At 42.9% G+C, this 26,989-nt stretch overlaps 2 protein-coding genes across 5 annotated transcripts; one reads left to right on the top strand and one right to left on the bottom strand.

The window, feature by feature from the left end:
* Window positions 1-3,670, top strand: LOC105032706 (sphingolipid delta(4)-desaturase DES1-like). The gene is made up of 2 exons (XM_010907223.4): window positions 1-250; window positions 2,630-3,670. Exons 1-2 carry the CDS (start codon window positions 104-106, stop codon window positions 3,467-3,469), a joined length of 987 nt encoding a protein of 328 aa, XP_010905525.1. The 5' UTR covers window positions 1-103; the 3' UTR covers window positions 3,470-3,670.
* A 6,360-nt stretch (window positions 3,671-10,030) lies between these two features.
* Window positions 10,031-16,573, bottom strand: LOC105036953 (tetraspanin-19). Of its 4 annotated transcripts, none has more exons than XM_073256524.1 (7): window positions 16,457-16,573; window positions 15,919-16,109; window positions 13,884-13,983; window positions 11,931-12,011; window positions 11,730-11,834; window positions 10,579-10,752; window positions 10,031-10,462 (listed from the first exon to the last, which is right to left on the bottom strand). In XM_073256524.1, the coding sequence occupies exons 2-7, from the start codon at window positions 16,083-16,085 to the stop codon at window positions 10,451-10,453; spliced, it is 639 nt and encodes a 212-aa protein (XP_073112625.1). In that variant the 5' UTR covers window positions 16,086-16,109; window positions 16,457-16,573; the 3' UTR covers window positions 10,031-10,450. The 4 variants fall into 4 exon arrangements, with proteins under 4 accessions (XP_073112625.1, XP_073112626.1, XP_073112623.1 ...); XM_073256525.1 differs by lacking the exon at window positions 16,457-16,573 and adding an exon at window positions 16,191-16,399; XM_073256522.1 differs by lacking the exon at window positions 10,031-10,462 and having other exon boundaries at window positions 10,546-10,752.
* Between the last annotated feature and the right edge of the window lie 10,416 nt (window positions 16,574-26,989).

The following is a 26,989-nucleotide window of genomic DNA, read 5'->3' as shown; positions in this document are numbered from 1 at the left end:
GGGTGGGGGGAGAGAGAGAGAGAGAATGGGAGAGCTCTCTCTTTCTCTCTCTTCCGGGCCGGCGATTTGAGGAGGAGAGAGAGCAATAGGTCGAGGGGGTGAAATGGAGGACAAGGAGGACGGGGTGATGGCGACGGACTTCTTCTGGTCGTACACCGACGAACCCCACGCCTCCCGCCGCCGGCTCATCCTCTCCCAGTACCCTCAGATCCGAGAGCTCTTCGGCCCCGACCGCTGGGCCTTCCTCAAGGTAACTGCACACAAGACCCATTCATTGCTTGTTTTCAGTTTAATATTGTCTTGCCTCAACCTCGCTCTAGATCGCGAAAAATGTGATTTTGATGACTCCCATGAAGAGTTTCGGTCCATTTGCTTCGATGATTTACACACATTGATCAAAATTTGATTTTTTTTTCTTTTTTATTCTTTGCATGTGCTGAAGTTTTGATTTTTTTTTTTTTTTGACAAGATATTTCCGTATTTTTTCCAAGTTTCTTTCAGATTTAATATGCTACTTCGCTTCTGATCTCTGGGCTTATGTCCAGGTGTGAAGCCATGAGATGCTTGTATTGCATTATATACTTTCTTTAAGCTGTAGATAGAGAAAAATGGGATTTTTATTTTTTTATTTCTTTTCTTGTCGAGTTAATCTGGTTGGTGGTTGGGTTTCACTCACACTGTTTGGTGCTGGATTGTCTGCTCTGAATCCTGAAACATGTCGATCTTACGGTGAGATCCGTCTATCCTTTTGGTGAAGAGATTTGCCAGTGTCTGATGAGTTTCGTCTCTTATTTGCTTCAGATCAGAGTGCTCTTCGGCTTTCATCAAGATCTATGTTTAGTTTGTATCTTCTTTTGATTTGGCCGTGGATAGTGAAAATGGAATTTTGGTCATTTCCTTTCTTGGTTATTACTCACATTGATTGAAATCTGGTTGATTTCTGTGATGCAACAACTTTATTATTCCTCTGGTGTGGATGTGTGCCTTTTTACGGCTTAGGAATCTGCCACTTTCCATTGATTTGCCTCTTATTGGTGGGATGTGTTCCTTTTCGTGCCCATCACTTGTCCTTATTTCCTTTTTCCACATCAGATTAGTTTGGGAACTCTTTGGTTTCAATGGCCTCTAATATGTGCCTTATTTATCTCTTGTTTCTTTAAATCTTTTTGGGCTACCTTGGTTCCATCATTTTAAAGATCAAGAAGATGATTGGGTATTTTCCAAGAAGAATTTGATGAATGCTGTTGAAAAGTTACAGAGACTCATGTTAGACAGCTATAAAACCAGTATTATTTTATATATGAGAATGTTGGGCAGTGAAAGTGACGTAATATGACGATCAGGGGAAAATAGGGATGTTGTTATAATGTTGGTAAAACTGGGAGGAAGTGTGGCCAGTAGGAGATGAAGTATCGGTCTGTACCACAGCATAGTGTTTGCATAATCAACTGTGCTATGATAATTTGGATTCCATCTGTTTGTTTCTTTCTAGCAGTAGATTGTGGTGGTAGTTTACCTGTCATTTTCATTGATATTTTCAGTTTGAGTTTGATCCTATCTTTATCCTGGTATTAGTAAAGTGGTTTTAAGTTTGAAATTCTGCATAGATCTTTACTTCTTGGTCCAGTTTTGTTGAAATTGTGAATATTATATTGGGTTCTTCTCAACGATCACAAGGTTTTGTGAGCACACTGTAGGTTCTGTCTGATACTATCAATCTGCTCACTGAAAATGTTAATGTACCTCAATTCTTATAACCATGTTTTCAGAAAAAAGGGCTACATTTTTTAATTTTACTGTTATTAAGCCTTCGGGTTTTTCAATATTTTCATCACCTTTTTGGATATTGAGGGATTGTTTATCTCAAGGATCTGTGGTTGGCAGTTTTAAATACCTTTGGAAGTGCTATCATACTTTAATAGTTATTAATATTGTAAAACACGGCTTTGATCTCTATACATATATTTCAAAATGAAATTATTCCTTTTTTTACCATGGCAACATGTAGTGCTGCATGTCTGGATTATATTATGTCCAAGAAAGATGAACATGTGATCGATGCAAAACCAGTATTAATGTTCTAATTTCTAAAATATGTCAGTAAACCAGGTTGTTGTTCCTTCTGATGCTGTGGACATAACTATTGTAGTTTATATGGATATAGATTTAGATCTTGCTTTCGAGTTGTGTTCTGATATCATAATCATCCATCAATCTGCTGACTTAGTGGCATCAGGGTAGATTCTTCCTTTACATGCCTCGGTAGATATATGAAACCACTATAAATGAATTGAGTATTGGAGGCAGGACACTTTACCATTTTAAAATTCTCTACCTTTCTTGGACAAACTTCTTTATACCTAGATTTGGCTTTTTATTTAAAAAAAAAAAAAATTCAAGCAACACTGTTTGTTATTATTGAAACTTCCCAACAGCAATGTAGGAGCCACAAAGCATATCTTTCGTGAAAATTCATAAAAGCTCTGTGAATTTTGTTTTTCTTTTTGTTTTTTCCCTGTTTGAGTGAATCTTCAGACTCAGTGAACACTGAAAAATGTTCATCATGTTGCATTCATCATCTGATGTGGCTGCTGATTCTACATTATTATCATCTGAAATTCCGGTGCAGGTCACTGCAGTTGTTCTGCTTCAGCTATGGACTGCAACCTACCTCCATAATGCAAGCTGGGTGAAGATGCTAGCAGTTTCATATTTCTTTGGTGCCTTCCTAAACCACAACCTCTTCCTAGCCATCCATGAACTCAGCCACAATCTAGCCTTCTCAACCCCATCTTACAATCGCTGGTTAGGAATCTTCGCCAACCTTCCTATTGGTGTTCCTATGTCCATCACATTCCAAAAGTACCACTTGGAGCACCACCGTTTCCAAGGTGCTGATGGTATTGACATGGACATCCCCAGCCATGCTGAGGCCCGTCTTGTTACAAGCACCATCACTAAATCCATTTGGGTCCTGTTCCAGCTCTTCTTTTATGCTCTTAGACCACTCTTTCTCAAAGCCAAGCCCCCCGGTTTGTGGGAATTCACCAATTTCACAATCCAGATTGCTCTTGATGCCAGCTTGGTCTACTTCTGGGGGTGGAAATCATTTGCTTATCTAATACTTGCAACATTCGTCGGCGGTGGCGTACACCCAATAGCAGGTCACTTCATCTCGGAGCACTATATTTTCAATCCAGACCAGGAGACATACTCATACTATGGGCCCTTGAATCTGATGACATGGAGCGTGGGATACCATAATGAGCACCATGATTTCCCTAGAATCCCTGGGAACAGGCTCCACAAGGTGAAGGAAATAGCCCCGGAGTACTACAACAACTTAAAGTCATACAGATCCTGGAGCCAAGTGATATACATGTATATCATGGGCCGAACGGTAGGACCATACAGCCGAATGAAGAGAAAGATATCCAAGGATGCTGGGGTGACCAAGAAAGATGAGTAGGGTTGCCATTTTACATTTCTTTTTGTTGATTGCAGCCTTGCAGGTACTGCTATTCTTTTTAAACTAATGTTCAAAGTCTGGAGCCATTTATAATGGGCAGTGATGAAAGAGTAAGATACATCTTAATTCAACCAATTTGATTGCATTTCTCATATCTGTTGTAATGATATTTAGATTTGATGACTTCTTTTTCATGTTCTATTTTTGTTGTATGATCACTGGAAACATATCTTTCAGTAATCTTTTTATTTTCAATTTCTTTCTCACTTGGAGCCCGGTGACAGGCCTATGTCCCAGACCACATCTCCAAAACTTCTGTTAATTAATGGAACACCATCAACAATGATCTGTGCTGGGCTCCTGACAAGTGCCCTTAGATTTTATTGTTTAACCAATTTATGAAGTAAACAAAGGTTATTGCCTTTGTCTTGGAGAATAATCATGATCAAACAGATTAAGATTACTTTCAATTTGACAATCACTAATTTATGGTTCTTTCTACCAAAGATTCTCCATTCGCTTTTTTGGCAGGCTCGATTATATTAATTTGTGATTCTGATTTATAAGGAGGCCAACAAAACTTGTTCTTCATAGCAACTTGACAGATGTTTATCATCATCACTCTGTAGGAGCTCTAATGAGCTAGTGTTGATGCTCATTCTTTTGTCATGCTTAACGGGACAAGACAATTATAAATCACAGGAACGGTAAAACTATGTAGCTTACTAGCTTTTCCTTTTGGATCATAATGCTAGTTTCCTAGATTTTGACCCCTGTTCTTGTAATATGGCTCTTCATTGTTAGTGCTATGCTGGAAACGGGGCCTAAACGGTCATCCATGATTGTCCCAAGCATCGGTGCTTGAGGAAACCTGCGAACCTTATCCAACGGTACTTGAAATTTTTGAATTTTTATCTACTCAAGATATTAACCCAAGTGGTCAAGCCCATCATGATCCTACGTTATTTTGTTATAAAGGATTTTAGATCTTTGTTTCTGAGCTGTCTATACTGCAAAGAAATGAAATACTAGTGGAACATGCAATGTAACTTGCAAGGTCAAAAGAAATTGTCACAAAAGATACTTTTGGTGTCCATAGGAAAGCTGTTTTCACTCCCTCGATGGAGAAGTAACATAATAGTGAAAAATAAGCACAAGGAAACAAAAAAAGGAATAACACAATAAAGGGAGAATCCTTACATTTTTATTCTCTTTGTCCGAGTTGGGCTCTTATATCTTGTTGAAGATTAAGTAGCTCCAGCAAGCAAGAAATGTTCCTTAGAAAGATTAACACATCATCACCTGGATCTACTAACACTGGGCCTTTGCATCTGTCATGTCCCAAATCTGAAACATAACACGGCCATATTATCAAGGGATGCAGCCCTCAATAATACAAAATCACATTCATTTTCTTAATTATAATAACAAATGTATCATAAATAAAAAAAATAAAAAAATTCAATTCAAATTCTTAATTAAATCAAAACTGTTTCAGAATATCTTAATCTAAAATCAAATACCAAATTCATGTTCAAAATTCATAATCATTTACTACAAGTTTGTGATCATCAAATAACTAAACTTCAGCCACAAAATTTTCAAACTTACTATGTAGATCCCTAAATCGAAATCCTTCGTCGGTCTTAACTTTATTCCTCTGTAAAAAAAAAAAAGAAAAAGAATATGAGCTACACTAGCCCAGTAAGTAGAACTTATGCTTCCTTACCGGATCAAACATAAATTTTTATAATAATATAATATTTAAAAAATAACAGATAATACAAAATAAAATATTTCATAGAACATATAATAAAACAAGTCATAAACCAATCACGCATGCATAAATCATGAACATTTGATAAACATATTTTATAAATTATTCTTGTCATATGTCCATATCATGTTTCTAAATCTTGCTCATAGATATTCGTGCTATGGTCATTTTATACCCATAACAAGATCAGTGTTCTTAATCGATAAGTTCATATTTCATATGCCAACTTTATACCCATTGACAGGGCCTGTGTTCTTATAGATGCTAGCTCCAGATGTCGACCTTCCTCATTCATAGTTATCTAAGAGCCTTTGAAATCTTTATATCTTTTCCTTAAAATATACATAGATGAAAAAATAATAGAATTCATACTTCATAATCATGCTATTTTCATAAGACATATTCATGAAATTAATGCTCCTAATAAAATATGCTTTTTTCATATCACATATGCTGATTCTTATTTTATGAAAAATATAATTTCATCAGCAATAATTCTTTACATAAAAAATATAATTATTTAAAAATAAATAAAGAGCGTAAGATCCACTTACCTCGATTGTTCTTAATCTTTAGTCTTTCTTAAATGAATTAGGTAATCCTACTTAAAATATTAAATCATGATCACTTTTTATTTTATATATTCAATAAAATTAAATAATAAAAAAAAATGGTTGATTAGGTAACCAGTCCGATAGACCATCCGGGCACTAAATCAATTCGGGATCATCTCGCTGAGGTCAACATGGATCCTTAAAAGAGTAAAAGATAACCCGATACAAGATCTATAGGTCTTTCTTAGAGAGAGAAAGTAGGAGAGAGAAATTTTAGAGAGAGAAAGAGACAAAAATTTTAGAAAGAAGAAAAGAGAGAACAAGGAGAGAGAGAATGAGAGAGAGGGAGGAGAGAGAAAATTCTCTCTTTTTTTCTTCTTTTTCTTTTTCTTCCCTTCTTTTCTTCTCTTTTCTTTTCTTCTTTCTTTTCCTGACCGAACAGAGGAGGGACACGAGGGGAGACTTGGTGGCTCGTGCTTCGGTGAGGTGCGGCGGCACGGTCGGAGGTCCGACAGCAGATGGCGACATCTGATCGACGGCGACAGAGCAAGGGAAGGCCGACGGTAGGCGGCAAATAATAATAAAAAAATCGAAAAAGTAGGGGACCGCCCTCTTTCTTTGAATTTTTTTCGATCATTGGCCGATCACCGATGGCCACGATCTTCAGAGAAGATAGATAGAGAGGTGGGGGTCCAAATCTAGGGGTGTGGCACCATGGGCAGTGGTGCTGGTGGCCAGAAAAGGGAGGGAGATGGCTCGGCCGAACAAAGTAAAACAGGATCTTGTTCTTTTGTGAATTTTTCGACAAAGCCGATAGTCGGTGAGGGATGTGTGATGCCATAGGAAGAAGGGGAAGAAAGAGAGAAAGGAGGGTCGGGGCTTATCTTCGACTCCAGTGAGGTCTTCGACGAGAATTTGAGGAAAACACAAAGACGTCATCGATGGCTTGAATGGAAAAATTCGAGAGAAAGAAGAGGGAGAACTTGGTGCTCGTCGTGGCTGGTTATGGAGGAGGGAGGAAGAATTTTGTAGGACTCTTCCTATGGTTCTTATTTGCCCTAGGAGTCTTTGATCTAGTCGGGCAAGGGAAGGAAGAAGAAGACTCCCATTGGGAGTCTTTGTTCATTCTTTTTTTTTTCTCCGTGGGCTTGATGGGCCAAAATCGAGTGGGCTTGGTTTTTAGAACAAGATATTATATTCTATACTTCCCTTAAACCAAAGTTTCATCTTCAAAACTTAGCGTACCTTCATTATTAAATAAGTGAGGATATCTTGACTTCATATCATCTTCAAGCTCCCAAGTAGCCTCTCTCTCTCTCATGATTGCTCCAATGGATCTTCACATATGGAATTATGCGCCGCCTTAGGACTTCCTCTTTTCGATCAATAATTCGGAGGAAAAACTCTTTATAGGGAAAACTCTTTATAGATTAAGTCTTCATGAACTTGCAATGGCTCATACTTTACCACATTATTTGGATCAGGTATAAATTTTTTTAAATGAGCAACAGGAACTTTAAGAAAAATTTATCGACTCTTATTCAAATAAATATGATCTAGCTAAACGAGATCTATCTACCCATTACTGGACTTTAAGTCTACCAATGATCAAACTTATTGCTCTGATATCATAAAATATCACGTCCCAAATTCGAGACATAACATGGCCATGCTATCAAAGGATGCAGCCCTCGATAACACGAAGCTACTTTTATTTTTTTAATTATAATAACAAATGTATCATAAATAAAAGAAATAAAAAGATTTAATTTAAATTTTTAATTAAACTAAAACTGGTTTAGAGCATCTAAATCTAAAATCAAATACTAAATTCATGTTCAAAATTCATAATTATTTACTACAAGTTCATGATCATCAAATAACTAAATTTCAGCTACAAAATTTTCAAGCTTGCTATGTAGATTTTCAAGTCGAAATCTTTCGTTGGTCCTAACTTTATTCCTCTGTAAAAGAAAAAAAAATAAAAAGAATATGAACTACACTAGCCCAGTAAGTAGAACTTGCACTTCTTTATCGGATCAAGCATAAGTTTTTTATGATAATACAATATTTAGAAAATAACAGATAATACAAAATAAAGTATTTCATAGAACATATAACAAAACAAGTTATAAACCAATCATGCATGCATAAATCATGAACATTTGATAAACATATTTTGTAAATCATTCTTGTTATGTGTCCATATCATGTTTCTAAATCTTGCTTATAGATATTCCTACTATGGTCACTTTATATTCGTGACAGGGCTAGTATTCTTAATCAACAAGTTCATATTTCATATGCTAACTTTATACCCGCTGGCAGAGCCTGTGTTCTTATGGATACTAGCTCCAGATGTCGACCTTCTCATAGGGATTCATTCATAGCTATCTGAGAGCCTTTGAAATTTTTATATCTTTTCTTTAAAATATACATATACATAGATAGAAAAATAATAGAATTCATGTTTCATAATCATGCTATTTTGATAAGATATATTCATGAAATCAATGCTCATAATAAAACATGCTTTTTCATATCACATATACTGATTCTTATTTTATGAAAAATATAATTTCATCAACAACAATTCTTTACATGAAAAATATGATTATTTAAAAATAAATAAGGAGCATAAAATCTACTTATCTTGATCGTCCTTGATCTTTAGTCTTTCTTAAATAAATTAGGTAATCCTATTTAAAATATTAAATCATGATCACTGTTTATTTCATATATTCAATAAAATTAAATAATAAAAGAAAGTGGTTGGCTAGGTGACCAGTCCGATAGACCATCTGGACATTAAATCGATTCGAGGTCATCTCACTGAGGTCAACATGGATCCTTGAAAGAGGAAAAGATGGCCTGATACAAGATTTATAGATCTTTCTTAGAGAGAGAAAGTAGGAGAGAAAAAATTTAGAGAGAGAAAGAAAAATTTTAGAGATAGAGAAAGAGAGAGAAAGATGAGAGAGGGGAGAAAAAAAATCCTCTCTTTTTTTTTCTTTTTCTTCCCTTCTTCTCTTTTCTTTTCTTCTTTCTTTTCCTAACCGAACGGAGGAGGGACATTAAGGGGGGGCTTGGTGGCTCGTGCTTCAGCGAGGTACGGTGGCACGACCGGAGATCCGACAGCAGATGGTGGCATCTGGTTGACGGCGACAGAGGAAGGAAGGGCCGCGGCAAATAATAATAGAAAAATCAAAAAAGCAGAGGACCGTCCCCTTTTCTTAAATTTTTTTCGATCATTGACCGATCACCGACGGCCATGACCTTCAGAAAAAATAGATAGAAAGATGAGAGTTCAAACCTAGGGGTGTGGCACCATGAGTGGTGGCGCTGGTGACCGAAAAAGGGAAGGAGATGGCTCGACCGAATAGAGTAAAATAGGATCTTGCTCTTTTGTGGATTTTCTGACGAACCCGACGGCCGACGAGGGATGTGTGATGCCATGGAAAGAAGGGAAAGGAAGAGAGAAAGGAGGACCGGGGCTTACCTCCGACTCCGATAAGGTCTCTGACAAAAATTTGAAGCAAACACAAAGACGACATCGGCAACTTCAACGAAAAAATTCGAAAGAAAGAAAATGGAGAACTTAATGCCCGCCGTGGCTGGCTACGGAGGAGGAAGGAAAAATTTTATAGGACTCTTCCTGGGGTTCCTATTTGCCCTAAAAATTCTTGATCTAGTCGGATATGGAGAGGAAGAAGAAGAAGACTCTCACATCTTTGTTCATTCTTTTTTTTTTTTTTTCACCATGGGCTTGATGGGCCAAAATCGAGTGGGCTTGATTTTTAGAACAGGGTATTACAGCATCAGTTCGGAATGGATTGGATCCTGGATATAACATCAAAGGTATAATCTCATTGATGTTCCAAAAGAGAACCATCTTTCTATTGTTTATCCTGATAAAGTGCTGGGATATCTGTGCTGGTAAAATCAGTCAGAGCCAAAGGTGGGGAAAGAGTAAAGCATTTCAAAAGCCCATGAGTATTATAATCAGCTTCTTGAGTGAAGAATGTTTTGGCTCATAGTCACATGATTGAACACTTTTCATTGCGACACCTTCCTGTTTGAAAAATCCAGACTTAAACAAACAAGCCACACAAATGCTGCCACCACATGTCCAAGTGTCCGATATCAAACTGAAGTTCTAATGGAAATTGTCGAAGTAGTTGCTCCAAGAAAAGGCAATCTGAAATTGCAACGCCATAGCACCATTATAAGTATGGAATCAGATAACTCTTTTATTGAGTATTCCACCAAACAGGATGACGTCCAATTCCTATACAGGGTCATGCACAATAGAGCAGAATCACATCCTGACACTCATCTTATGCTGCATCCATGGCTAGGGTAATAACAATCCATCACCATAGTAATATGATGTGATAACTCCATCACTAACATGTGATGTTTATAAGGTATAACAGGCAACCCTAACATGCTGTATATAGTGAATAGGGGTATATGACAGCATAGTTGCGAATAGACAAGGTTTACTTACATCTGGATACTGTGACCATCTACAATAGTTTCTCTTACTGCTAATAAGATAAATAGTTCGAATATCAGTTGAATGACAGGAGACAACCACCATATAAAATATTTACTGCCAAGATCTATTCTTCTGCTGACATTGTGGTTTCACCTGTTAACCTGTGAGACAGATGCAAACAAGAAATGTACGATAATTCCAAGGTAGAGGTTGTAAGATTGACGAAACAAACTATGGTTATTGCCCAATGATATTTAACCTACTTAAGAATACTCACATTCCAAGAATCATTTCTGGAAGAGACATGAGGATCAGCAACGTATGGAGTATGCTGAACATGATTTTTCAAGAGAGGAAGCCTTGCAGGCACATAGTCGTCATCACTGTCATAGTAGCTTCCACAATCTGGACCAAGAGCCCTGAGCATCATGGCCAGGAAGATGGATGATGCCTGGATACAGAGGTAAAATACTTGCCATTAGTAACAATAAAATGAGTAAAAACCCTTTGATTCCAAACAATCATTGTGATGAAGTTGGTTAAATACAGGAACGAAACACAAATAAATAGCTTCAAAGATAAGTTGATGCTTTCTCCTTCAGGCAGTAAGAAGTACTAGTGATGCCTAGCATGGGTTTCTAGAAATGAAACTTTAGAAGCATACCAACAGGCTATGTCCAGGAGATGGCTGACACTTAGAAATGCTTCAAAAGAATGAGACAAATGGAAAATATATGTTAATAGAAGTTTACATTAGTGAATCGAGCAGGCATATAGACAATCATAGATACTTCAGTACTTCAGCGCTTAAAGAATTTGTGAGATGGTCAGCAGAAAGGAAGAAAAATTGGATCAACTGATCATTTGACCAGGACATGTTATCATGAGTCACCGCAAAACAGAACCTTCTTTTTCTATAGAACCCGCTGAGTGCTTGCAATGTATTATGTACTAGAAAATTTTCTCCAGATGGTACTGTATCAGAGAATAAGAATTAACAAAAAAGTTCATGTGTCAAGCAACATACTAAATAAATGGTTCACATCTACATCATTGCTCTTATCAGAGTCCATCACCTGGCATTAAATATGCATTTAATGAGCTATATACCAAAAATGGAGCCAAATGCTCAAGTAAAATTTTTCTTTCAGTCACAAAGCAAAGATATTTGCAGCATTCTTTGACTGAGACCTAAAACTTTTCTTTCAGTCACAAAGAAAGGATATTTGTAGCATTCTTTGTCTGAGACCCAAATATTAATAAAGAAGTTCAGAAAGCAACCACGATGGCTCTTGAAGCTTCAGTTATGCAATATGAACATTCAATAAACAGTATGCATGAAAAAGAAGAAAATAGATGGCAAATATTTCATTAAAAAAAAATTATGTCTGCCGCATGCACGTGCACGTACTAGTATGAACAACAAACCTGTGCAGCAACAATCACCAAGCCTATCCCTTTGCACATCTCAAAGTTTCTTCTTACAAAATTCTTGAAATCATTCAGTCTCCCAGTTGGATCCTCTGGGAAATCCTGTCAAAAGACCACAGCCAATTGAAAACATCAATAACATCAAGCATCCATCAGAGATAAAGATTATAGGAACCAAATACATCAAAAGAAAGGTACCTCTTGCCAGTCTCTGTTCAGATATACATCTGCAGTAACTGCAGCCTCCAGCATAACAAGCAAAAAGACTAACACCATGTACTAAACACCCATTTAAGGATAACAAGTTTATACCATATCTTTACATTAATTTCATTTTTGAAGAAATGAAAAATGAATCTTGTATAACATTTTGAAACCATATAATGCTTATTCGAATGTTTTAGCAACATGATAGTAGCATTAGCACCAATTACTTCCAGCAGAGAAGATGCATGTATCTAGAAAAGAAAGGTGAAGATAAATGCAAATAAGAGAGACTATCTGGCACATAAGGTTCTATCACTTAAAAACTTTGATTGGTGAGTAACAAATTCCCATTAAGCAGTGAAAGTAGTGTAGTCTGATGGCATGTTAGTATAGGTTATATAACCAATATTTTTATAAAAAAAGGGATTATCAAAGAGAGGAACTCAAACCAGACAAATGACATAGCTGTGAACCTCATTGAGTATATCATGAAATCCTACATAACTCATTCTACTTTTAATAACATTGACAACTAGATCTAGTAATATGTTTAGATGTGTCAAACTTCTGATCTAACATTTCATTTATGAATAGAACATTCAATTCTAAATTCCTTTTAATCGATTAGACAACAATATGTGAAATAAACAAAGTTCTAAGGGAAAGATCATTTACACCAGGAGCATCATATTCTTTGTTTCTCTCCCTCAAAATTTAAAGACGTAAAATAAAAAGCTAGTTCAACAAGCAAGCCGCAAAGTAACGCTACTTCCAGTAGTTAAATTACCTGCAGTTCAGTTCATTAAATTCAGATCACATAGATGCAGTCCTAAATTCATTAGCATCATCCAATATTTTTGTTGCATACTTTGCCAAATAGGAAGGGTAGGCCTTAGTGCAATGGTAAGGTAGCATTTAAACGGTGAGGTCCTCTCTATACACCAGAGCCTCTTCTTTCATTTTATCAAATGTTATTGTTAACTTGTATAGTTCACACTCTTTGGCTCTACCCATTACTTATACAGTAATAGTTCTTTTCACAATAAGAGTTATCCATACAGTGATGATATTTAATTATGAAAGTTGACTAGATAGCTGATCCTGTTAGTCCGTTCTTTCAAGAATAGGAGTATAACTTTTTTGCTTCTTATAATACCATTTCCTCCGCTTAATGGATAACCATTTGCTCCCAATGGGGAATTGCTTTTCATCTCAAATCTAGGTGATTGGATTTGCACCAATGTAAACCATAAATTCCAAACACAATATAGGTATATGATATATCTTCTCTATCTATCCTATTCATTGATACTGAAAAATTGTCTCATTTGTTTAAACTCTGCTACATTGTGACCTAGGTGTCATAGCTTCTAAATACGGAAATAGCTTCTCCGCATGCAAGGATAAGGCTGCATACATCAGACCCTCCCCAAATCCCAGTGGCAAGAGCCTTGTGAACTAGTGCCTTTTTATTTTTTATATTACATTGCCAAACAGGATTCCAGTTCAACTCATATAAAGATCATGCCGAATGATCATTTAAAAACTTTCAAACTCGATATATAACAAACATAGCATGCAACCAAGCTCTCTACCTTGATTTCTCGACTTATTTGAATCAACTAACTGAGGAAGTGGAGAATAAAGTTAAAATTTGTTTGGAAATATATTCTTTTAAGTTAAAGCAGATATTATGAGTTTATTATCATATATATTCATGGCCATTTGATTTACTAGTGTGCAATGCAGATGGACCTTGCATTGGTTTATTATCATATAATATTCATGCAAGAAATAATAAATGCAGCATGAAACTACCTAACTAAAAATATGATTCTTCTCAATTGTAGAAACAAAGATAAAGCTTAATCTTATGGTCTATTCAAAGTATATTCCAGCTAAACATCATAAGGATTTCAAATTAACTTCCTGAAAAAAGGATACACAAGAAAGGCAATGACCATTAGCTGTTTCTGCAGCAACATGACCAGAGCAAGTAATCAAGCAAAAAGTTACTCCAAGACCTAGAAAAGTATAAATGAACCTGCAAGTCCATAAATAACTAGCTAAGAGAAAAATCACAACTAAATGCACAGGAGGAAAAAAGATCATGTAACGCTCGAACAGCATGTCAAATTTTGAGTACTAGCAAACAGAGAATAATTATGTCTGCTAGCATGAAAAGGCAATAAACTCGAGGTGAACTATACAAGCATGAAGTTTTCACCTCCTTCACAAGAATAAACTTGTATAGGTAAAGCAATATAAGAAATGTTGAGCTTTAGTAGCAGGAAAACACTGACTAGTGTAGTCATAATTAGTGTTTGTGACTCCCAAGGAGGCTATTTTTTCTTACAAAATATTAGCTGCTAAAGAAAGTTAAACAAACAATAATGGAAAAATGATGCGCTGACGACAGATATGACTGGCACAAGAACCAGAAAAAAGTAAATGTCACCCAAAACATAGAATCATATGCCAAAAGCTCTCCTACCATAACCAGAAATATAGTTTCTATCCTATATAGAAAGTTAAAAGAAATTTTACAATGGTTCTTGCATTTCTCACTACCATTACATTGCACAGGAAAATATCATTATTTAATGACAAAATCAAGGGGAATGTAATTTCCTCAACATATAAACAGCAGTAAATCAAAGATCTCTGCTTAATATTTGTAAGGACTAGTTGTCTCCAGGGAAAATGAAAGGCTTTCATGACATTATATAGAAAACAAATGGACACTTCTCTTTGCCAACCATCAATGGAATTGTACATCAACCACTGAGTCTCCAAAAAAGTTACCAATTTCATACATGCAAACAAATTTAAGCATAGCACTGAAATTGTTAGATGATCCTGGGTGAATTAGTTTTGAATCGAAGTTAACATTAGACAGCTTCTCCAACTTCAAAATGATAACCTGGTTGCATATTGTTACCTTCTCCATTTCCTACGTAGAGAACATATTGGTTTTCTAGAAGGATTAAAATGAAAGTAAAAAATTAATTTACAAGAACATAACAAAATTCATGTTCCCCATAGTGGAAGTTGGTCTGAGGGCAAAGCTGCCAGCTGAATAGTTCACAAAAGGATATGTATTGGCACATTCCAGTCCTCCAATGGACACCATAGTTATTGAACATTTTGACCAAGACAATCACCAGAATGAGTGCGGACATATGAACGTACACATATCACAAAGAAAATGCTAATCTTAACAGGGAAGACAGAACATAATATAAATGTGGCCACATATATTTTTCTATCAGTTATAACTAAAAGGCTCGCCACCGCCCTTCAGCAAGCAGCATTCAACTTCTCACCTTGGAAAATAAGATTTTTAATAAATGAATTATATTTAAAAAGTAGCAAGGGAAGCAGCACTAAGAATGTTTATGACAGAAAGTAAGAGGACGTGGGCGAAGAGGGAAGCCACAAAAAAAAGATATCCAATTAGAGAAAGAAGCAGACTGGAGTTCCTCTAGGTGAACTGCATTACTCAGAAACAAATAACTTAACGCACACAAAACACTTGATCTCATTTTGATATGGCGCCATCTTCCTATCTGATGCTATAAGAGGATAAAGTCATTCTAAATGATTCTTTAAAGAGAATATAGAGAAAAAGAAATCTACTTTTAATAGAATCACAGGAAAATAAGTTATTTCCCTGCAATCAAGCACCATCAAAAACACCACCTTTCCCCTGATTAAAGGTAAGTTATCTCTTTGTCCCCTTAACAAGAGGTCCTACCAAAATCCATATCATATGAACTGACTCTAAGTAACATATACATTAGTCCCTTCAGGTAGGCGTTATTCATAAATCTCATTGGCTCGCTTCAAAGGACAACTGAAAATTTTAATCACAGTACACAAATAAATTCCTAAAAGGGACAACAAGAAGGAATATTAAATGCTTTAGTCGAGAAACTAGAAGGGAAGCGAAGAGAAAGGAGAGGGGGAAAAGACAAACCATGGAGGGGTGGACCCGGGGCCGGCGGCCCAGAAGGTACCGACCTGCCGGAACCAAACCCTGAGCATCCAAAAAGAGTAAAGGATCATCCCCATCCCCACCAATCCAATCACCGAATTCACCAGCTTCAGCAGGGATTGCAGGAAACTCCTTGCCATTCTCCCCATCCTTCCCACCTCCTCCTCCGATCCCTACAACAGAATGAGGAAAATATCAAAATCAAAGTTTTAACCAAATATTGAAGAAAATCAGAAGAACGAGGCAATATCTACCAAAAAGTTTCTGATTCTTATATATAAGAGATAGGATCAAAGCCAATCCAGCAAGGAAATCAAATTTTTAAGCCAAAAACGGAAGGGAATTAGCCAGACCCAGAGCAAAAGCAGAAGAACGAGGTGATATTGACCAAAAGTTCTTCTTTCTACACTTAAAAAGCTAAAAAGAAACCCAACCCAGCAACAAAGTTCACTTTTTAAGCGAAAATCGAATAAAATCAGCCAGAATCAGAACAAAATCAGTAGAGCAAGGTGATATTTACCGAAAGAGGAGAATCCAAGGGAAAACCAGGAGAATCCAAGGGAACGTTAGCTTGGCCGCCTCCTCCGATGCCAGAAAAGAAGAACAAATTCCCAACATATTATTGGTGGATATGGTCTGGATTTTTAACGCGTGGCAGGATACCCCAGGCCTCGCTGTTTTCCGTTTGTCTGTACGCTCTGGTGGGACCATGTCTGACAGGGACAGCTACGTTGTCTCTTACCGGTCGTGATCACGAATTATTCATCCATGATGTTGATCTTTAACGGCTGTGATCGACGAAGAACGTACTGGCTTTTTTTTTTTTTTTTTCCGTGCGATCTGGATCATACTGATCACCAACGGACAGTTCTGTCGGAAACATGGCTGCCTAATGGTAGGTGGCCCAGTCGCTTTATAGTTCTGTCGTACGGCAATGTAGTTTTTTTTTTTTGCCTCCTCTTCGGGCAATATAGCTTCTTCAGGCAAAACCAAGTCCTTGGGCACGCAACCTTCTGCTTGGATAAATTGGTGGAAGAAAACAGATTGATTAGATTTATATATTTAATAAAAAATAAAAAATAAATATAAATAATTTTTTCACCTATTTGGTAGAGAAAAAAAATGATGGTTGATATACGTAGATAATTTTACTAAACTATCATTGATAAAAAAAATAATATTATTAATTTATAATATTTATTTATATTAATAAAATGAAGTAAATATAAACTAGAATATATATAATTTATAATTATATAAATAATTTATTTAATTTAATAAATAATCTTATAAAATAATTATATATGAATAAATTTATTTATATATTAATTATATAAATAACTAATTAATTTATAACTTAATTTAAATAGTTAATTAAATTCATACAAATAGTTAACTAAAAATAGTGAATATAAATAAAAAATAGAAGATAATTTAAATTATTTATTTATAATTATGAAATTATTTATCGAAATTAAAATAATTAGTAATAAAAATTATTAGTATAGGATAAATAGTATATATAAAATAAAAATATATATTTATAAAATAAATAAAAAATAAAAAGTGTTCGGATTTTATTAAAAGATTAATAAGGATAATTTATCAATATAGCCCACTTCTCACGTGATCGATTCATCTTTCTTTGCATTTTTCTTATTTGAAAAGATACAAAATAATGGGTCTGGATGGATGGATAATGTATCATTTTTTGTTTATCCATCTTTTTTCTTATAACTCTAACTAAATACAGGATAAAATATGAGAACGTACGGTTGATCTATGCTATGCACTTTAAGCATATTTGATCAATTGATGAGACTTTTCTACAATGATTTAAATTTTTGAGAAGCAACATGGATTGAATTCATCTCAGAAAAGAACAGCAATAAGATAGCTCCTTTTCACCAAATGGGTGACCACCTGTACCTCTCTTTCACTCAGAAAAAAAGAAAAAGAAAAAAAAAAAAAAGAGAAGATGCATAGAGTTTTAAAAAAAAAAAAGGTCAAAAGAAGCATGAGTTGGATTCATTTCATTGGAGAAGAAATTGTTGGGCGATATCCACCGACCGACCGACCGACCGACCGACCGACCGACTGACGATGTCCCGACCGACCGACGGCCCGACCGATCGACGGCCCGACCAACTAACGGTCCAACGGACAACTCCGACTGACCGATACACCGACCGATCGTCGGTCGCGATAGCCGGCTGACGGGCACCGTCAGCGGCTGACTGACCGTCTCCGACTGGCCGACCGACCGATTAACGAACGGAGCGCCCCGATTGAAAGCCGGGAGTGCCCGACTAACGGACGCTACCGATGGCTTTTCAACGGCCCGTCGCCGACTGGAGGTATGTCGGGCGTATCCATCCCGACCGACCAAACCCAGAGGCCGACTCACATGAAACTCGTCGACTGACGGAGGAACCCGACGCCACTCTGCTGGCCACCGACCAAGGGTCGGCTGTCTCCTCCAACCACCGTACAACCGCCAGACGTCGTCAGCTCTGACACGGACATGCGGCGCAGTTACCTAGGGGCATTATCCCGCCGGGAGCCGGGTCAACCCTGGTGATTGGACGGCCGCACGGCGACATGACGTTTTCACGGCAGCTCTGACAGCCCACAGTGAGTTGACAGGTCCTCTCTTGTCCGCGCCATTAATGACGGCGCCATACTGTGCTCCACTATATAAACCAGGGAAGGCAACAGTGCAAGGGATCGATCCGCTCCGTCTCTCCCGCAAACGCAGGCTCGCCCCTCTTTCTCTCTCCCTCTCTCAGAGCTCTCTATCTACATTTCACTGTTGCCCAGTCACCTCTCTGACTTGACCGTCGGAGGGTCCCCGCCGGAGCCGCCTCCGGTCAGTGCGGACTTCCTTTTGCAGGTGCACGCTTCCCGGCGATCGGACGACGAGGCGATTGGCCGCAACAGATTGGCGCGCCAGGTAGGGGCACAGCATGACAAAGACAAGAGCTCAACGATCGAGAGTCACTGGGTCGGCGAGGCGCTCTTCCCGTCGGGAAGAGGCCTCCCCGCCCCCCCCGGCGGCGGAGCCTAGCTCTCCGTGCCCTGCAGTGACCACGGAGGCCCAGATTGCGGCCATCGTACGGCAGATGACCGTACTGACCGACGCAGTCAAAAGCCTCCAGCAGCAGTCGGCGGCCCGACCTATGCCTTCCAGGAGCAGCCGCCGACGGCCGCGCCGACCCCTGTCGCCTCCATGCGAGCGCTCCCAACAGCGCTCCCACGGAGAGGAGGAGGGACGACCACGGCGCGACGACCGACGGTCCCAGCGGCCCTCTCCTTCCCCGTTAGAACGGGCAAGGAAGGAGAAGCGGCCGCGCACACCGTCGGCCTCTCTCTCAGAATCTTCCGGAGGCTCCACCCCTGGGGTCTCCCAGCATCGACGAGCGGACGACTACGAGCGACGGTTCGAGGAAATCGACCGCCGACTCGCCCAACTGCAGATGGACGGTCAGAGGTCTTCGAACGACGTCGACTTCCAGACCGCCCAACCTCTCTCCCGACTGGTCCTCGACGAGCCGATTCTCAGTCGGTTCAAGATGCCGCACGTGGAGCCATACGACGGCTCCACCGATCCGGTCGACCACCTCGAGAGCTACAAAGCTCTCATGACGATTCAAGGGGCAACCGACGCTCTTTTCTGCATCGGCTTCCCCGCTACGCTCCGCAAGGCTGCCAGGGCTTGGTACTCCGGTCTTCGATCGGGCAGCATCCATTCCTTTGCGCAGCTCGAGCACTCGTTCGTGGCCCATTTCAGCACTAGCCGAAAGCCGCCGCGAACGTCGGACAGCCTTTTTTCCCTCAAGCAGGGGGAAAACGAGATGCTCCGACACTTCGTGGCGCGATTCAACGCGGCCACACTCGAGGTCCGGGACCTCAACGAAGACATGGCAGTTTCAGCCATGAAGCGGGGCCTGAGGTCGTCCCGATTTACTTATTCTCTGGACAAGACCCTCCCCCGAACATACGCCGAGCTGCTGGAGCGCGCATACAAGTATATGCGCACGGACGAAGGAGCGTCCGACCGACGCTTGGCGGAGCCCAGGGGTCCGAAGGAGAAGCGGAGAAAAGGTCGGGAGCCCGCCGAACCCAGCAGGCCCCCGACCAATAGTCGGCTTTCTCCACCCCGACGGATCCAAAAATCACCCCGGCGACAGACCCCGAGGCCGGTGCGTCCCAGGTATGACTCCTACACTCCTCTCTCCGCTCCCCGTGCGCAGATCCTGATGGAGATAGAGGGGGAAGAATACCTGCGACGGCCTCCGCCTCTGAAGGCAAAGGGCCTCGACCATCGAAAGTACTGCCGGTTCCATCGGAGCCACGGCCACGACACCGAGCGGTGCATCCAGTTGAAGGACGAGATCGAAAATCTCATCCGTCGGGGGTATCTCAACAAATTTTGGAAGGGTCCGCCGACCCAACCGATTGCCGATCGACGCCCCCAGCCGACTGAAGAGGCGCCGACTAACCAGCCGACGGCCGGAGTCATCAACATGATCTCCAAGCGGCTGGGACCAGGGACGTCTACAGGAGGGGAGCCGACGAAAAAGCCGCGCCCGGACGACGTAATCACTTTCACAGAAGACGACGCTCGGGACATCCAGACTCTCCATGACGACGCTGTTGTTGTGTCGGCGATAATAGCCAATTATGATGTAAAACGAATTTTTGTTGATAATGGAAGTTCGACAAATATTTTGTTTTACTCGACCTTCTCCCGAATGCGACTGTCAACTGACCGACTTAGGAGGATCCCTGTGCCCCTGATCGGCTTTGCCGGAGACACCGTCACGACAGAGGGAGAAATTACCCTGCCCGTGACGGTCGGCACCGAACCACGGCAAAGTACGGTCTCCCTCACTTTTGCGGTCGCCCAAGTTCCTTCGGCCTACAACGCCATACTCGGGCGACCCGGATTGAACGCCCTCAAGGCGATCGTCTCGACGTACCATCTCCTTGTTCGATTTCCGACCAAGAACGGAGTCGGAGAGATGCGCGGAGATCAACAGCTCGCTCGGCGATGCTTCCAAATCTCCGCTCAAAGCGACGGGACGAAGGATCCTCTGACAATCGACAAACTGGACCAAAGGGAGGAGGAAGAACGGGGTTTGCCCGCCGAGCAGATCGAGGCAATCCCGATTGGAGAAAATCTCGACAGGAAAGTTTGGGTCGGGTCTCAATTGCCCGACACCGAACGTCGCCGGCTGGCGGAGCTGCTGACGGCCAACGCCGACATATTCGCTTGGTCGGCAGCGGATATGTCGGGCATCCCTCCAGAAACAATTACTCACCGACTCAACATCGACCCGACGGTGAAGCCGGTGAGGCAGAAGAAAAGGTCCTTCGCCCCAGAAAGGCAGAAGGCCATTGACGAAGAAGTGGACAAGCTGCTCGAAGCAGGCTTCATTCGAGAATCCACGTATCCCGATTGGCTCGCCAATGTTGTCATGGTCAAGAAAGCCAACGGGAAGTGGAGGATCTGCATCGACTACACCGACCTCAACCGAGCCTGCCCGAAGGATAGCTTCCCACTTCCGAAGATCGACCAGCTGGTGGATGCGACGTCCGGATTCCGACTGCTCAGCTTCATGGATGCCTTCACCGGGTACAACCAGATCCGGATGACGCCTGAAGACGAAGAGCACACCGCGTTCATGACTCCCAAGGGCCTCTACTGTTATCGGGTGATGCCCTTCGGATTGAAGAACGCCGGCGCCACTTACCAGCGACTCGTCAACAAGGTCTTCAAAGACCAAATCGGACGCAACATGGAGCTCCGTGTACGTGGACGACATGCTGGTAAAGAGCACGCAGATCCCGGACCATGTTCAGGATCTCGAGGAGACCTTCCGCACCCTTCGACGGCACCGAATGAAGCTCAACCCGACCAAATGTGCCTTCGGGGTGACCTCGGGGAAGTTCCTCGGATTCCTCGTTTCTCAGAGAGGGATCGAGGCCAACCCTGAGAAAATAAAGGCCATCCTCGACATGCGTCATCCGAACACCAAGAAGGAGGTCCAACAGCTGAACGGAAGAATCGTCGCTCTTAGCCGATTCATTTTTCGATCGGCTGAAAGGTGCCTCCCGTTCTTCAAGACTTTGCGTCAGGCGAACGGTTTTTCTTGGTCGGATGAGTGCGAACAGGCCTTTGAAGACCTGAAAAGGTACTTGGCTTCCCCACCGCTGCTCGTAAAGCCGCAGGTCGGGGAGACCTTGTATCTCTACTTGGCCACATCTTCCGAGGCGATCAGTTCGGTGCTTGTTCGGGAAAACGAGTGTCGAACTCATCAGCCCATCTACTACATCAGCAAAGTGCTCCACGACGCTGAAGCCAGATACTCGGAGACGGAAAAGATGATTCTCGCCCTGACCGTCTCCGCGCAACGGCTTCGACCATACTTCCAGGCCCACGCCATCGTGGTACTCACCAACCAGCCCCTGAGGGCCGTACTGCGCCGACCCGACACATCAGGACGACTCGCTAAGTGGGCGATGAAGCTTAGCGAGTTCGACATTCAGTACCGACCAAGGCCTGCCTTGAAGGCTCAGGTCTTGGCCGACTTCATCGCCGAATGCCCAACGACCGACCGAGGGTCGGGAGCTGAAGACCCGGGACGAGATACGGTCTCTGAGCCAGACCCGATCTCCACCTGGGTACTCCATATCGATGGAGCCTCGAACGCTCAAGGAAGCGGGGCCGGGCTCCTGCTCACGAATTCGGATGGGGTGGTCACCGAATACGCCCTCCGATTCGACTTCAAGGCCTCCAACAATCAAGCCGAATACGAGGCACTCCTCGCAGGCTTGAGGATGGCGAAGGAGCTGGGCATCGACAGCCTCCGGGCATTCTCCGACTTCCAGCTGATCGTGGGGCAGGTCAAGGGCGACTTCGAGGCGCGAGATTCGACCATGGTCAAGTATCTTCAGAAGGTGAAGGACCTCGTGGCACGCCTCGAGTATTTCGAGATCTCCCACATCCCCAGATCGGAGAACGCCCGCGCCGATGCTCTCTCCAGATTGGCAACGTCGGCCTATGACTCTTTGGGTCGGACCTTCGTCGAAAATCTCCAGCAGCCGAGCATCGATCGGGTCGAAGAAGTGCAGCAGCTAACGTCCGAACCAAGTTGGATGGACCCGATCGTCCAGTACCTGACCGACGGGACCAGTCCCGAAGATCCCGCGGAGGCCAAGCGACTCCGATGGTCGGCGTCGCAATATGTGATCATGGACGGCCGACTCTACAAGAGGTCGTTCTCCCTCCCTCTGCTCAGGTGCTTGGGGCCGACCGACGCCGACTACGCTCTCCGAGAGGTTCACGAAGGAATTTGTGGGAACCACTTGGGGGCAAGTCCTTAGCCTTCAAGGTCTTGCGACAAGGCTACTACTGGCCGACCATGAGGAAGGATGCGGCAGAGTTGGTCCGAAGGTGCGAGCCATGCCAGAAGTATGCCAATATTCAGCACCAACCGGCCAGCCAAATCGCTCCCATTGTCGCTCCGTGGCCCTTCGCTCAGTGGGGAGTCGATATTCTCGGCCCATTCCCACCGGCGTCGGGCCAGAGGAAGTTTATCGTTGTCGCCATCGACTATTTCACGAAGTGGGTCGAGGCCGAACCCTTGGCGCAGATCACCGAGCGGAAGATGGAGGACTTCATCCAAAAGTCCATCATCTTCAGGTTTGGATTGCCGCACACCATCATCACCGACAACGGACGGCAATTCGACAACCAAGACTTCAAAGACTTCTGCGCCAGGTTCCACATCCGTCATCGACTAACTTCAGTCGGGCACCCGCAGTCCAACGGTGAGGTTGAGGTGACTAACCGAACCTTGCTCCATGGACTCAAGACCCGACTGAACGAAGCCAAAGGTCTCTGGGTCGACGAGCTGGGCTCCGTTCTGTGGGCTTACCGAACGACCCCCCGCGTCCCGACCGGGGAGTCGCCGTTCAGTTTGGCCTACGGGACAGAAGCTATGATCCCGCTCGAGATCGGCCTGCCATCTTCAAGGGTCGAACAGTACCAGGAGCCGACAACTCCGAGAGTCGGAGGGCCGACCTGGACCTCCTCCCCGAACTGCGAGATGAGGCTCAAATCCGAATGGCTTCATACCGACAGAGGGTCGCCCGGTACTACAACGCCAAGGTCAGACCAAAGCTCTTCAGGCCTGGCGACCTAGTCTTGAGGAAGGCAGAAGTGTCGAAGCCCTTGGACCAAGGGAAGCTGGCTCCCAACTGGGAAGGACCCTACAAGGTTGCTGACACCTTCGGGCGAGAGCCTATCGGCTGGAGACCCTTGAGGGGAAACCCATTCCCCGGACTTGGAACGCCGACAACTTGAAGCTGTACTACCAGTGAATTTTGTAACTCCATTATCGGAATACAAGTTCAGTTTGAAAAATCGGAGTTCTAACTCTTCGACTAGCAATCGGCGCTCAGCCCCGACGTATCGACGTGGACCTGGCACGACGACACATCGGGCCCTTACACGGACCGATGCATCTACAATGACGGGAGTCGACACTCCTTCGACGACTCGTCGGACCTTCACAAGGGCCGACGGACTTACAAACGGGAGTCGACACTCCTTCGACGACTCGTCGGACCTTCACAAGGGCCGACGGACTCTTATGAACGGGAGTTACACTCCTTCGACTTTCGGCAACACATCCGCCCAAAGGCCGATGCAGCTGTTGCGACGGGAGTTCATACTCCTTCTACGGTCGAATTTCCGGGCAGAATCCATCGGCCGACAGGCCGATCGGGCCCCGACCGAAGAAAGGCTAAAAGCCCACGCGACTATTGTCGCGACTTCCGACCAGGCTACGGCCGGTCGAGGGATATTCGGCTTACCACCGTCTATCACACGACGCGACCTTAGTCGCACCCACTACTTGCCGACCTACCAACGGCCGGCTGAACGACATTCGGCTTGCCACCGTCTGTCAAAGGGCATAGAACCCGACGCAAGAGCATGGGGACCCGACTTACTATCGTTCCCCCGACACTGCGCCGGACGACGATCGACTAAATGCATCTATGGAAGTCCGGCTACCGAACCTTTGTCGGGTTCGGTCGGCTCCCGACTCAATAGATGCACCCGACTGACGACTTCGACTATTGGAAGCCGACCCAAAGTCGGGACCCATTCTACTCTCAGGGCTGCGCAAGTTGTCGGAGTCCTACCGACTCACGTGAGTTAGTGGCTTACTTAAGTTAGCGACTAAAGTTCGACATCACAGCTATAGTCGGCATTACAAACAGGAAGGAAAAAGAAAGAAGTTTCATTCGTTGATAAAGAGAAATTACAGAGTCGGGTCGAAGCCCGATTACATGTATTTTCAAAAAGACAAAAAGTAAAGATGGTCGGCAGGGCCGATCATCCGTCCTAGTCGATCTCTTCGACCGACGGAGGATCGGGGATGATCGGCGTCTCGGCCATAAGCGGCGCTGGGTCGGCCGCCGAGGGATGGGCTTCGGTCGGCAAAGGAACTTCGGTCGGCACCTGCTCCGGGACGGCCTCCTCCACCACAATGACGCCTCCCGACGGCTGGTCGGCCATCTCCTCCGTTCCTTCTCCTTCGGCTCCTCCAACCACCGTACAGCCGCCAGACGTTGTCAGCTCTGACACGGACATGCGGCACAGTTACCTAGGGGCATTGTCCCGCCAAGAGCCGGGTCAACCCTGGTGATTAGACGGCCACACGGCGACATGACGTTTTCACGGCGGCTCTGACAGCCTACAGTGAGTTGACAGTTCCTCACTTGTCCGCGCCATTAATGACGGCGCCATACCTAGCTCCACTATATATACCGGGGAAGGCAACAGTGCAAAGGATCGATCCGCCCGTCTCTCCCACATACGCAGGCTCGCTCCTCTCCCTCTCTCTCTCTCTTCCTCAGAGCTCTCTGTCTGCATTTCACTGTTGCCCAGTCACCTCTCTGACTTGACCGTCGGAGGGTCCCCGCCGGAGCTACCTCCGGTCAGTGCGGACTTCCTTTTGCAGGTGCACGCTTCCCGGCGATCGGGCGACGAGGCGATTGGCCGCATTAATGATCTTATGGAAAGAATGGAAAAACTTGTTTCGAAGGCTACGCCAACTCCTACGAATTATGACCCACTGGATTATATTGCATTGCCGTGTAGAATGAGATGTATACACTGTTGGCTGATGCCGTCCCCGGTGCGTGTAAAAGTGAACAATGGCATGTGGCCAACAAAAAACTCGGCCAGCAAGCAACCAGTCAAATCCAATCATTAACTCAAAGATACACCCAGAACACCACGACGACGGCCATCCTCATTGCCACGGTTACTTTCGCCGCTGCCTTCACAATGCCAGGAGGGTTTTGCGGCAACGAGGGCCCTGATGAAGGCTTGCCAGTTCTGGCAAGGAAAGCAGCTTTTAAGGTGTTCCTGATATCGGACACCGTTGGTATGATCACCTCCCTCGCCGCTGCTTTTCTATGTATCATTGCAGGATGGGAAGACATCGACTTCTTGCTCCACTACAGGGCGTCCACTAGGAAGCTGCTATGGTGTGCATTTGCTGCGATGTCGGTGGCATTTGCAACCGCGATGTTTGTAGCGATAGCGCCGGGAAACTTGTCGCTTGCTATCCTTATTTGTTTAGTGTGTTGTCCCCTTCCCTTCCTCACCTATATCCTGGGTTTATGGCCACTCTACAAGCTCCGTCTTCTTTTTGGTGGGAAGTTTCGCCCGGATCTCCTCGAACAGCTCTAGCTATCGAGAATAACTCGTACTTAATTTGAGATTTATCAAGTTGGACTCGAAACTAGATTTAATTTTGTGTTATTGTAACGAAGTATCTTTTTCCTATATATCATGTCTTGCAAATTATTCGAAAGAAACAATGGAGTAACAACTCCCTCGCCATCTTTTTGTCTCCTTCCATGGTATCAGCCAACTGAATGTACATTCGATCCCTCCCCCTCAAATCTGTCTCCGTGATTGATCATGACTTCATGTTTTCCTGTCGATCTCCTCTCTTTACAACGTTAG

This window comes from Elaeis guineensis, chromosome 4 (assembly GCF_000442705.2).
Source record: "Elaeis guineensis isolate ETL-2024a chromosome 4, EG11, whole genome shotgun sequence".
Taxonomy (NCBI): Eukaryota; Viridiplantae; Streptophyta; class Magnoliopsida; order Arecales; family Arecaceae; genus Elaeis; species Elaeis guineensis.
This window is presented reverse-complemented; position numbering and strand designations above follow the sequence as displayed.

Bases quoted from the DNA above. Each gene is read 5' to 3' on its own strand.
- LOC105036953 (XM_073256522.1), bottom strand. From the start codon at position 16,085: ATGGGGAGAATGGCAAGGAGTTTCCTGCAATCCCTGCTGAAGCTGGTG. The intron at 13,984-15,918 runs GTTTGTCTTTTC...ATGGACTTGCAG, and splicing joins CCCGGGTCCACCCCTCCATG to GTTCATTTATACTTTTCTAG. The intron at 10,753-11,729 runs GTTTGTTGTTCA...CTCTGTATCCAG, and splicing joins TGGTGATTGTTGCTGCACAG to GCATCATCCATCTTCCTGGC.
- LOC105032706 (XM_010907223.4), top strand. From the start codon at position 104: ATGGAGGACAAGGAGGACGGGGTGATGGCGACGGACTTCTTCTGGTCG. The intron at 251-2,629 runs GTAACTGCACAC...ATTCCGGTGCAG, and splicing joins ACCGCTGGGCCTTCCTCAAG to GTCACTGCAGTTGTTCTGCT.